We start from the raw sequence: 14,020 nt of genomic DNA, 5'->3' as shown, positions 1-14,020 counted from the left end.
GTTATACCCTAGATCATATATGTAACAGATAACTCCTCGCTACGTTAAAATCGGCAGCACTTTGAAGAGAACAACCGCCAGGATCGCCATCCGTCCGCCGTAAACGAACACGAGATGGCAGCACAGTTTGCTAATGCAATTCAAATTGGAATTATTACATGACTGCTTATGTAACAACTAGATGGCAGCGTAGTAAACCTGACAAAAGTTGTTAACCTCAAAGCCTATAAGCCCGACATATCTGTTACATATATGATCTAGGTTTATACGTAGCGGCTCTGGCTGTGCCCACATAACGCGCTTGTAAGCTGACTCTGTTTGAAAGCAGGGGTGTGGGGGTATTGGTGTTGTGAAACCAACAGCTGAGGACTGCAGTCAATCCAGACCATGCGGCAATATTTTTCAGTCAATAGGCCTACTGTGTTTTTTAGATTGTGCAGTGTGCTTATTAGTTTTAAGACGTATATGAATAAGAACAGTGTTAAAATATCTACAAAATATCAGTTTTTGATCGCTGTCGTTTGCAGAAAAGAAAAGACTTTATACTTGTTTTTTTTTTTTTTAAAGATGGGACATGACAGTTAAGCGGCCGAACTTGGAACTACAGTGTCATGTTGCCAATATGGACTACCACGCTGCCAGCTGATGGAAGCAGCAATTGTCGTGAAGATGGCTGACGTTAAAACATTCATTGACAATTCACGCGGAGGTAAGAAAACAATACAAAAATCGACAGAGAATCAAAGACGAAACGTACCAATGCCAACATTGTGTGCACAATAAATGTCGCCAAGCGAGCTACGTTGACAGAGGTCGAATGTGTCTTGAAAAATTCGCTGGGCTAGCGATCAGAACGAGAAATGTGTTTACCTCGCGCGAGGTGAGCGAGAAACTCGTTGTAGTGTGTGATGTTCCATTTAAAACAATGCTTTCGATCTGACGCATTTCTCGGCGCACATTTCACATTACACATCTCTCGGTATAGTGTGTAACCGGCCTTAGAAAGAGGAATGAGCAGGCAGTTACACAGCCATAAGATGCGATCCAAAAGGCAGTGGTTGCGACACAGCACAGCAGCTCAACTAGGTTGGCGACAGTGTCGTTACTTGTTAAACGTGAGGTGAAGTGGTGTGATATAGTTCTCTGTTATTAAAGAATAATTTTTATTGATAATGAAGAGTAATAGTAGTGATTATAATTAAATTACGAATAGCTTGAGATTTTTTCCATGGCTTCATCAAACTTATTTTCTGCTTTAAGGTTAAATTCTTGGATTGTGAGACAGTGCGAAACAATAGGTGCGTGTTATTTAACCCTTATTGGCTAAACTAGCGCTGAGATAGTTTTCTTCGTACTCCACTTATGCACCTTGCACATACGAATCCGTGACAGGTTAGGTCTGGTTAGTTTAGGTTTTTGTTATGCCTTACATATATGATCAACTGCATCTCTAGAAAAAAATCTCTTATAAATTCAACGAATTTCACTTCCGAAATTACCAGGACTACCTCAACGCTGGTTTTACCTCAGTTTCAATTATGTTTTATTTAACGACGCTCGCATCTGCCGAGGTTATATCAGCGTCGCCGATGTGTCGGAAGTTTGTCCCGCAGGAGTTCTTTTAAATGGCAGTAAACCTACTGACATGAGTCTGTCACATTTAAGCACACTTAACTGCCATCGACCTGGGCCGGGATCGAGCCCGCAACCTCGAGCGCACAAGGCCAGCTGACATGAGTCTGTCACATTTAAGCACACTTAACTGCCATCGACCTGGGCCGGGATCGAGCCTGCAACCTCGAGCGCACAAGGCCAACATTCTACCGACTGCGCTATCCAGGCCGACGCCTAGTTATCAAAGTAGGATGAGGTTAGGCAATAATAATCATGCCAGCCAGAATTGAAAATAAAACGAGCAATCAATTTTATTACAAGGAACTTAATTTTTCTATGTCTCTAATAAAATAATGCATAAAAATAATAATAAATTGAGTACAATAAAAACATTCACTGAAAGGAGTAGGCCTAATAATGATTTCTCTAAAAATTTCAGCAACCTAAGTGACAACTTTAAATACCGTACCTAGTGTTCTTTCGATTAGCCTGAAGCATTTCATTGTGAAATTTAATTATATAGTGCAATCTAACACTGACAAATATCGGTTAACGAGCGTTGAGCGGATTCCGCCGATTTTGGAATAGACACCGACGCACTGAGGTTAGGTTAGGCTTTTATTATCCCGTCAAGATGAAGGTGAAAGCGATTGAGTGTGATTTTTTGTTTTCTATGTTGGCAGTTCAAGTACGTCGGTATATATTCCAAAATCGGCGGAATCCGCTCAACGCTCGTTTCACCATTAATATACTTTATTATTAAACCTAAAACCACATTTCTCTCTTAAGGGCAATCTAATTCAGTTAAGCAATACATTGAGAGTCTCTGGTGTTAAATAGACTTATTTTGAACCTATACACTTCAACTTTTCTTTATCTGAAACAACCTTACTTACGTCTCCTCCTTTTCCCATATTATTATTCCAATTATTTTATTTTAGTTATTAACATTTATCACAACTGGTAACGAACATTTCACAGTTTACATAACTTGTCTTTGCAAGCAACAATGCGAAATAGTACCGGCACAGTCTATTGTTCCTAGTAGCTATCTGCTTGGAATCCTGTTATCTCAAGAAATGCAAAATATCACCTCAAGCTTCGTGATTGTATGTACTAGACTGTGGTTTTACCTTATTATTATTATGGTGAAAGTACGATATTCCCCACACTACACAATTCTTGGGCCTCAAATCTCTTAATCCTCTAAACTAACCCACTAACCTCGTCCCATACCTACTGTCTTCGCGCTACGAGTTGGCGCGGGGAGTAGATAGGCGGGACGGGGGAACTTTACGCTACACTCTGACCTGAAAACTTCGTCCACTTACTTGGCTACACGGGAATGGAGTCAGACATAAAAGATTCCGAATCTTCGGTGCTGTCGCTATGACTATCATTATCACATTTTTCAAAATTGCTGGAGTATGATCTGTCCATGATAATCATCTGTTTATGTTCCAGCCGTGTATATTAATTCGAATCTCTCAACAAAGCCATTAGCCCCATCGCCCCCATCCTGATGAACAACAATGAGTGTTCTGGACACATTTACGGTAGTCAAAACTCCCGTAACATTTTTATCGTGCCAGAACTTGGGAAACGTTAAATTGGTAGGCCTATCTATCCGCATTTCGTCCAGATACAAAATCGGTTTTTCCACTTTCCTAAGCTTTCTTATTTTCTGTAGATATCTTCACGTATTCCAATTTACAGTGTTTTCCTCAATTTTTTTTGCTGCACACTTCTTCCACCTGAAATCCTTTTTCTTCAGTATTCGTCTTAATGATGTCTTTCATTTCAAATCAATTCTCTCTTGTAGCAGGGGTAAAAGCTTGTTACTACTTTTTTTTAGTTGGTTATTTAACGACACTGTAATAACTATGTACTAGCTTCTTCAGTGTCGATTGAATTGATGATGGCGAGATGCTATTTGGCAAAATGAAACCAAGGATTCGCCATAGATTACCTGACATTCGCCTTCTGCTTGGGAAAACCTCGGAAAAAACCCAACCAGGTAGTCAGCGCAAACGGGAATCGAACTCACTCCCGAGCACAACTGCAGATCAGCAGGCAAACGCGCTACCTCCTGAGGTACGCCGGTGGCCCTCTTTCTTTTTCAAATAAAAATTCTCAATTATATCTTTTTTGTCAATTTCCCGTCGAAGTCATCTACATTTGCGTTTCGGTAGTCTGGACGTTTACATTTTTTTTCTCCCTCAGGTGTCGACAACGCACTTTCTTCTGTGCAGTCTTTTATTTCATTCCTTATACGCTGTATTGTTCTTGTGGATAGACTAGAGTACTTTTCTACCTTTGCTGTAGGTTTCGTAAGAGGAATGCAAAGGTACTGTTGTTCTTTTTCTTCATCACAGAATTATTTTGCACTTCTAATAATATTCCTTTCTTCGTTATAGATTGTCAATCCTTGTTTCCTCTTTGTCGACATATTTACAATAAACAAAAAACTGCTATAAACCTAAATAACAGTATACAATAACATAAATTCTATCAACCGTATTATTATCAACACTATTAACACGAAAAACAAAGGATAACTAAAGCAATACAAGATTTGTGGTATACTGAAAACAATTGTCTTGTTGAAACTAATAAAACACTACAGTAAAAACCCCACTATTATTTTCACAAAGTCGCAAAGATTCATAGACACGTGCAGTAGATGTTTGTGAAACAGGAATATTGCAGTGAACAGCGCGGTGCGCATGCGCGACTGTTTCCCCTCCGCCCCGTCTAAGTACTTCAGCCGCCTTCTCCTGGCGTGACAACAGTACCTCTGCTTAGAAATAGTACATGACGTTATTTATCCGATCATTGATACAGCAAGGAAATTAACGACAATTCTGCAAGAAAGCTACACCAAAAAAGGCACAATTTTCTTTTGCTTCACTGACTTCTGTGAGCTGTAGGCCTATCTAGTGATAAACACGTTTTAGTTTGCCAGATAATTTTAAATATGCAATAGAAAGGTATGATGACATTGTCATATAATTTGTCGGGCTCATATCACTTAATAATCCCATCAACTAACACACTACCTTGTCATATACTCACCTTAATGTCACTTAGCTATCCCCTCATTTAACCCATCTAACTCATAAAGAAACTTAAATCAGACATTGGCCCCTCTCTCTTCCATGACATAATACCTTTCCATCATATCTTTAAAATTACTTCAGCCAGAAATTTCAGTATAGGTTACCTCACTGTCGACAATTATCTTAAAATACTAAAAAGAGCAGATTTGTCTGGGTTTATCGAATGCGCATCATCATGCTTCTGAAAAGGCACTTTTCAGTGCCAATAATTTATTTTGTGTACACAAGGTTGGAATTTTGGGGGAAGAGGAGAAGAAAGGTGATCATGTTCTGTGTTAGCGCCACCATTACCAGCTGATCTACCAGAATTCCGGATTCGCAACATTAATGGCTTTGGTAAAATTGACAAACATGCCACATCGATTATGGTACTAAATTTATTACAGAGTTGATGTGTGCAGTCACTAAAGGGGCACATAATCGAGCACCTGTAACATATAAAAAACCTTGTTGAGTTATGGGTATATGCAACTGAACAGTTTTGTGATGATATGTTAACATATACATACCTATAGTGATTTTGGTAATTTCTGAGAAGACGCTGGTCTTCTACAAGATAATATGTGACAAGTTTAGTGGGTTAGTTGAGAAGATCATTGAAATCACGTCACTTAGATACCCCCCCTCAACTTAGACGCTGGTCTTCTACAAGATAATATGTGACAAGTTTAGTGGGTTAGTTGAGAAGATCATTGAAATCACGTCACTTAGATACCCCCCCCCCCCTCAACTTAGACGCTGATCTTCTACAAGATAGTATGTGACAGGTTTAGTGGGTTAGTTGAGAAGATCATTGAAATCACGTCATTTAGATACCCCCTCAACTAACCCACTAACCTTGTCACATACCTTGTACAAGACCGGCATCTCCTCTGAAATTACTGTGATTCTTTGAAACCGCTTCAACCCGAACGCAAGACTGATGCTGCCTGACTGACCAATGAATAAGCATGCAGAAGTGGAAGTTGATCTTAGTACATCAAATAACGGCTCATACCCTAAGCACCTAAGTAAACTTAGATTAGATTATAATGAACTTCTATCTACATATTGTGTAGTGTATTCAGAATTTAAAAATTACAAGACATTCCATTAAAAAATGCATATCCCGAAAAGAGTATACTGGTAACTGGAGATTTAATATTTAGACCTCTAAAGGAGTATAATACTCTTAAAAAGATTGTATTTGGTCACCTTATGTAAGAGGTTCCCAACCTTTTTTGACTGACGACACACTTTACTGATCGCTCACAATATCGTGACACACTTATTTGATTTTATTAATAATAATAATAATAATAATAATAATAATAACAATAACCAGTACATTTTTTTCTGGAGGAAAAAGTGGTGTAACTGTAGAATATTTTATAGTGGGCTGGGAGATTAATTACTGTTAAATGCATGGGAATTTTGTCGTTTTTAACCTCCTTTTCGTCCAACTAAGACTTTCAAGATCTAAGCAGAATTCAATGAAAAATTATATTAAAAACATAGTTATTAACACATATTTCGGTTCCGTGATGAAAAATGCAACAAAAAGGTGCCGTAACGCTATTGCATCGCATTCCACCAGAAAAAAAAGCACTGATAACAACTTCTATGTAATTTCAGACATCCAGTGTTATAGCTAGGTTGATGTTAACACGCAATCGAAAATTGTAAAAGAACAAGCGGCAACTTGTGTGGTATTAGAAAAAAAAAACAAAGGTATATGTAAAAAATCTAAATCTATCTATATGGATGTCTGATAAAAAAAATTATTATCGTTTTGAAAACTCACCTATTTAAATTAATGTGAAGTCTGCACTTGTTGAGTTGCACAGACTTTGTCTATACGTGGCCTTATGGTTGAAAAACTGAACTGAGCATTGTTACAGGTATTCACGTTTCATTGGTAAAGTCTGTCCCAAAATAAAATGTACCATATCAAAGACTTCATTGCAAATAAAAAATGCGTTGTAAAGAGACTTTTAGGATCGCCAAATTTAATTTTGAATTCCAAAATTTCGCGACACATTTCATCGAGAAGCGCGACACACCAGTTGGGAACCCCTGCCCTATGTTATAGTACAGTATAAATCATGATACCAATACTTATATAGACTTAGATAGAAAATAGTTCCTCTTGTCTGCAGGTTAGCATATATAGTTATGCTTTCCAGTGCTATATTGAACAGGATGCATGGTAAGGCATCATCCTTCCAAAGTTCATTTGGGATGTTGAGTGAACTTATTTTTTATTCTTATATGAGGCCCCTAGGATAACAAAGACATATGTGCCAATATGTTACTTTTTTTGTATCAATGGTTCATATGTCTCGGAAGTACCTAGATGAAATTTCCATTGAAATGCAATCAGAGTTGGACCTTATGTACTGCTTGAATCTTTAAACTGGAATCGTAAATAGCAATGACTTATGCGTCTCTATCACGTTCAGCTGCCTGAACTTCAAAACATGCAGGCATTTAAATACACTGGTCTGTTCTCTGTAAAAACAAATCTATCAGTGTGTGAGACTGCTTACTATTCCATGTTATTGATTATTATTGTTATTATTTTCATGCAACAGCCATGTCAGCTAAACAATTACAGTACGGACCATAATATGATAATATTATAATAATATTATTTTCTCCTGATGTTTGGGGCGTATTTACTTATATAGCAATACCCATCAACTACATTCCCCCAAGTTATCATCACTACTATAATGCCATTTTTGCTGGACAAATGGACTCACAAGCAGCTGTTGTAGCAGAAGTGGAGGATGACAATTGTTGATTATTAAACTGTCTACAATCCGACCATCACTAAATGTGCTTTTACACTCTGTTTGTTATGTAAACATACACGTTCTTATACAACTATAAAACTGTTATAATAATTTAGTATTCTGTATGATTTTTTTAAAGTTTAAGTTAAGTTATAAAATTTAAGGAAATATAAATTATGTCAACTTACATGCTAAGTTAGCAATAACAAGAATTTAATAGTTTGCATTTCATGAAATGGTAAGGAAAAGGATAAATTTCAAATTTGACGCTTACATCACGTCGATACATAGTGAGAAAATCTTTAGAAACTTTAACCGAATTTACCTCGAAAGTAACATTTGGCGCATGTGTCTTTACTATTCATATGTCCCCTTACATTGCATATGGTCACTTCTATCATTCTGACCAACTTTTCAGGAACATTCATCTCTCTCAGTGCAGAATATAACTGGGACCCAATTATGCTGTCATATGCAGTTTTATAATCAATAAATAAATTGAGAGTTTCAATTCCGAGATTGAACTCGAAATGTTCTATGTAAAATCACAACTATAGTCTATATCATTTAAAAGACAGGTACAGTGTAGAAATACACTATGTGCTATTGTTGCTTCAAACAATAGGAGAAAACAGAGAAATAACCCATTCTACAAGCTTCAGCAATATGTTTCTTGACTTTGTTATGTATGGGTGACTTAATGCCTGTTTCTCACTGCAAAAAGTGAGAACTTTCTGGCCTGCCTTTGAAGAACCTGATGCTCTCGAGATTCAGTTTTCATAGTGCAATTTAAAATATGTGATGTTGGAATTAGTTTTTATACAATAAAATTCACCTATGAACACAATTTAGAACACAGTAATCACATGTTAACTATCAATGTCCACGACACTGATATACTAGTGGCTAAAACTCATTGGTTCAAATATCACCATAGAGGGAGAGACTCCAGAAAAATTTCGTACATCATTTCTCACACGCAATGAATTTTGTTACTGAATAGCCTTTGCAACTGAAAGCATCATTAACTAACCACCATCAGTCTTCTCACAGTTGAATTTGAAAGTGTCTTAATGGTTATGTGAATGTGTTGTTATTTATTTTAGTAACTTTATGATTGCATCTTCCAGGTTTGAAAAACCCCACTCAAATTCAAGCAAACTGTATTCCACATATACTTGATGGAGAAGATTGCATTGGATGTGCCAAAACAGGAAGTGGTAAAACTCTGGCATTTGGCTTACCAATTTTGCAGAAATTATGTGAAGATCCATATGGCATATTTGCACTGATTTTGACACCAACTAGAGAGTTGGCATTCCAGGTACAGTACAGCTAGCCTACATTATATAACCCTGCATGCCGAGAAGCAAATACAGTAAAACTTCAATTATACATTTTTATTGATGTCTGAAAAAAGGAAGTATAATTGAAATTATATTTAGTAATATCAGAAATAGCATTAATTTAATAACATCTGATTATTTTACAAAAAAAAAGTCAGTTATTTCGGACTGCTTGCTTTTGTTTAATCGTAGGAATAAATCTAGGCAGATTGTGATAACTGTCCATACTTTGTTCAATTGCATCAAAATATATTCAGTCTGGATGGGTGTGAGGGTAATTTTATTTAGTGCAGTGACAGTTTCGATGCCAGATCCTCATTGTTTAAAAGGTTCCATTTCTTCCTCCTGTGCAACAAACTATGTGAGATGAGATTTTGCTCACATAGTTCTCTCCCCTCACTGAATGGATACTCCCACATAACCAGTTTATTGAAGCTACCAAGTGCTATAGTCTTACTAGCATTCCTAAGGTTAGTGACCTAACTTGTGTTGTAAGATTGGACTATCAAAGAAAGGCATTTGTTTACATAACATAACCTCCAAAGTAATGACATATGGACAGGTAAAGAAAAGCTGCTATATACGATAATTCATATCATATGTTACAATATTTCAGGTGTAATTGTTTCGGAAAGTATTCCAAATAATGGATTTGTTTATTTACAATTCTTTATTCCAGTTAACATAACCTTTCATCACCTAGCATTTCACAAATACCATTTGAATCACCCGGTGTTTGTATGTCCATACATACACGCATGCACATTGGATGATTTGAAAGGTATTTGTGATATGCTAGATAATGAAAAGTTATGTTACTTGGAATAAAGAACAAATATGATAATAAATAAAAGTCAGTATTACAGTTGTATGATCACATTTATAAAAATCATTAAAAAGTTAAAATACAAACACGTTTCGGGGTTGTATGCTACCCCATCTTCAGTGTAGGAACTACAATAATATAATAATTAAAATTGTTACATATTAAGTTGTGAAAGTGAGCAATGTGTTTTTTAAAATCCATGAAACATTTTATAGATTAGGATATAAATTAACAAGAGATAGTTTGAATTTAGAATGGACAAATATACAGTTTAAGAAGGACTTACTGAAGATTGTAGGACGTAACCTGTTGATCAGTTTTTGCATTGTTTTGTGTGACGTGATGTGAACTCGTTGTAGCGTGATGTTTGCGAGGGTTTATATCTGTTCTGGTACTATGTGATTAAGTAGGTATTTTTATGAATTGATCAAATGATTTTTTTTTCTTCTACCAAGTAGAAGGAGAGTGGTTTGCAAATGTTCATTTCCTGGAGTACAGTACCAGTAAGTTCCCTCTTTTGTGCTGAAATATGCAGAGTTGTTTGACAAAGAATTATTAAGTATCATTAAAATTGTTCTTTATTTTCATACAGAACGAAAGCAATGTTCCCAGAGAATGGTCAAGGTATTAACTGGTAGGCAAAGTGCTTTCAGTCAGTCTAGACGTATATACATAAGAGAAAGTCAGAAGGTTTAAGTATATACCAAATATTTCCAAGAAAACCTAGATGTCATTTACTTTTAAAATAAATAAAATAAAAAAAAATACACTATGTTTCCTGTTTATACAACAGATTAAGACTTTTGTAAGAAAACGTAAAATTCGCATGAAAAATATTGTCATAGATGACTATACGCAAAAAAAAAAAAAAATATATATATATATATATATATATATATATATATATGTATATATATATATAAATATATAAAATAACAACTAAAAATCATTATTCACGTTTATTGCTAATACCAAAAAAACATGGCTCTGCTTAGGATTTATATTATATACTTATTACAGGAATAACATGATAGGAAGACGATGGTGGTGGTGATTTATTATTTTTTGTTAAAAATTCTCGAAACATTGTCAGTCATTAATACAACTTTTTAAAATGACAAGTTAAAGGTAGTGTCTTTATGTTTTTTCTTTTGTCCAACATTGTACTAATTACAATTCACGTATTGAAAAACTAAAAGAATCAGATGTATGAATACAGTTCTTATTATGGTAAGTTATTGAACTTGTAACTTATACCATTAGCCTGTTACACAGGTGATCTGGGTTCGAGTCATGGTGAAGCCTGGGATTTTTCATTGAAAAGTCTATAGAGACACTTGTTGCAAACAAGATTGCATTTGGGGTTTTCTGAGGACTCTTCAGTGTCCTTATGTTAGGCATTATCATCATTCCATCTGAGGTTCATTCCATAGCATTCCCTGATTGTCAGCTGGTAGCATGTGGAGTGTTACTTGCTTCAAAACCCAGACACATCTAACCTTAGTCTGGTCAATGGGGTTGGGGTTGGGAATCTGCCTAGCCAGAGAATTATCACAAAAGATCTACAAGGTACCAGCGCTGGATAGTAGTGACTCCCCTCCAATAGTATCGGTATCATTAACTACAGTTAAACACTTTCACACCTATATTAAATAAACTTTAACACTAAAGAAGTAATGAATAGTAACTATCAAATAATCTGTAGCACTTCAAGAAGAAGCTTTTACCGTTGGACTAAGCTTTGATTTCACTATCCATGTAGTCATCACGTCATATATGGGCAAAATCACAGCATAACCATGGGAACAAATAAAAAAAAAAACTGGTTGGCTCAACCTGTTTCATGTTACCATGCATTTCATTTAAATTATCACGCAAAACTTTTCTTTCTCTATGTAACAGTTCTCTCTGCTTGCAGATAGCAGATCAGTTGGCAGTAATCGGAAAGCCCATGCACCTGAAGCAGTGTGTCATAACTGGAGGTATGGATATGATGCTCCAGGGACAAGATCTGGCCAAGAAACCACATATAGTAATAGCTACTCCTGGGAGGTAACCATGAACCCTTGAACCATATTTAAGACTTTAGATTTAACTTTTATTGTGAGAGAATGCAATCTAAATCCTTAAATATAATTGTTTTAAAAGTAAATAAGTCTTAGAAGAACTGGTGGCACACACAAATTTAAAGAATGAAAATTAAATAGGTGATATTTTCAACATTGAATGTGAAATTGCCTTAAAGTAATATGTTTAACAAACGTTTAATATTTTAATTGAAGTTACATCTATATATTTTTTTTTGTACCTACGTATGTGCTTCTGCATCTATATTTGTTTCTCTATATGCATGTACATATGTTTTTAAAATCCCATTGCGTAATAATTTTTCCACTTTAGGTCATTTTAAAGAATTTATGTTAGTGACTATTTTAATATTTCTTCGGCCTTATTGTTAGAATAGACTCTCGAACAAGTGTCAAAATATTTACCATATCATTCAGTGGACAGTGCTAACTATTCTAAACCAAAATTCCATAGAAGTATACCTTTTCAATCTCAATTTCGGAAAATGTTCAATTATATTCGGAAAACGTGTACGGTATACAATTTTGAAGAAAATAATTTCAGTTTTGGAAATAGTAACATAAAGTTCGGAAGAAGTAAAGTTGATTTCAGGAAAAGGAAATTGAATTTCGGAAAATATCAATCTAATTTCGGAAAGCTTTATTTAATATTGTTTAAATTATTTTTACTTTTAATAATATTGTATTAAATTAGATGTAATTGCGCTAAATTAATAAAAATTATGATGATCACATAATTCTTGATGCTATGTAAACAATATATTGTCAATAAACGTTCATTGAAAGGCTGCGTAGCTGCAATTTTTTTGTTCTCTTACGAAAATATGGAGAATCAGTTTTATTTTAACATGCAAGTATATAATAAAATTATATATATATATATAATATCTATCTATGGCTCTTCGGCCCTTCTTCAGGCCATGGCTTCCCCAATTCTTCCTCTCCATTCTTCTCTATCCCTTGCTGCCACCTTCCAGTTCCGCAATTGCAGCAAACTGCTAGTATCTTCTTGAACCATATCTTCCCATCTATTCCGTGGTCTTCCAACAGGTCTTTTTCCTTCATATTGCCCCTCTAAAGTTCTCTTTGGTATTTGAAAGGCATGTTGGTCCGACAAGTTAACAAATTTAAAGAAATAAATATCAAAGGTCCTTCAATAACTGTCTATTCTCCTTGGTATCCTTCCCTTCTCCATTCTGACTATATATCCTGCCCATTGCAGTCTCCTGATCCGTATGAAAGTTGACAAGGCTATATTATTGTATAAGGTGTATAATTCATGATTATATCGGATTCTCCATTTTCCTTCCCTTACCACTGGTCCAAATATCCTCCTTAACACCTTTCTTTCGAAGTTGTCAACTGTATTCTGTGATTATTCCGATGCATTGTTTGGGGTTTCTTAATAAGATAGTTTTACAATGCTGGGTTATCAGCCCTACGATCAACCCCCAACTTGGATGGCCAGGTAATTTGTAATCAAGATTTTCTTCCTCTAGTCTCTGGAAAACCAATTCCTAACCTGCAAGGCAGCAGTTTTACCAGGACGAATAGAAGCACTCCTATGTTCTCTCATTGTCGGTGGCGGACCTGAGAACTAGTGGCGCTTCAATCGCTAAAGTCCATCGTTTGTTGAGGTCAGACACCTCGAAAATACAACTTCGCACGCGTTTAATGGTGAAAGTTGTTAGGGGTTGTTAGTATGCTTTGTTGTTTGGGTTTGTGTAGAAGTCTTCAATTTGTTGTGCTTTGAATTAACCAGTGACAAAAGAATATTGTGTGGTGGTTTACAAAATAATTGCAAAAATGCCGTACTGTTTTGCTCTGGGTTGTAGATCATGATACGGTAGAAATAGTGACAAAAGACATTATTGCGTAACAAGGCAGTTAAGAAGTCTATAGAAACTTGTATAAAATAAAAAAATTGTTCTTTGTGAAGAAATGCATGGTCAAGGCTGGGAAAGTGCTGTGCCCGAGTTGGTAAATACCATTCGTGCCGTGTTGATTGACAGATTTTTAGTGTATCATGTGGCAGGTTATGTCGTAAATCATTCCTCTAAGTTTATTGTGTGTACCCTCTGTGTCCATTCCCTTCGACAGAAACGTAATGTGTCTAAACATTGTGTGGCTCTCACCCAAATCAAGGACTACGGATCCGGTAGGAACGTCAATTTTTTAACCCATCCCTCCCAAGCTGTGTACAACGCACTTCATCAAACAGAAATGAAAATTAAAGAAAAGATTAGCTCAG

General features: G+C 35.7%; 1 protein-coding gene across 3 annotated transcripts in view; it reads left to right on the top strand.

Annotated features, from left to right (window-relative positions):
- Positions 1–436: 436 nt before the first annotated feature.
- The window catches only part of Dbp45A (putative ATP-dependent RNA helicase Dbp45A), a 36,865-nt gene continuing 23,281 nt past the window's right edge, over positions 437–14,020 (top strand). For 2 of the 3 annotated variants that reach the window (XR_011331262.1, XM_069820739.1), the window contains exons 1-3: positions 1,127–1,298; positions 8,641–8,834; positions 11,601–11,734. Coding sequence is in view for 2 of the 3 variants with exons in the window: in XM_069820739.1 (XP_069676840.1) it covers positions 1,229–1,298; positions 8,641–8,834; positions 11,601–11,734 (398 nt within the window). In the remaining variant the exon portion in view is untranslated. Of the gene's footprint in view, positions 710–1,126; positions 1,299–8,640; positions 8,835–11,600; positions 11,735–14,020 lie in introns of those variants that run through there. The other variant, XM_069820741.1, reaches the window with a different exon arrangement.

Source organism: Periplaneta americana, chromosome 3, assembly GCF_040183065.1.
Source record: "Periplaneta americana isolate PAMFEO1 chromosome 3, P.americana_PAMFEO1_priV1, whole genome shotgun sequence".
In the NCBI taxonomy this organism is placed as follows: Eukaryota; Metazoa; Arthropoda; class Insecta; order Blattodea; family Blattidae; genus Periplaneta; species Periplaneta americana.
The sequence above is the reverse complement of the archived record's forward strand: the minus strand, read 5'-3'. Positions and strand labels throughout refer to the sequence as shown.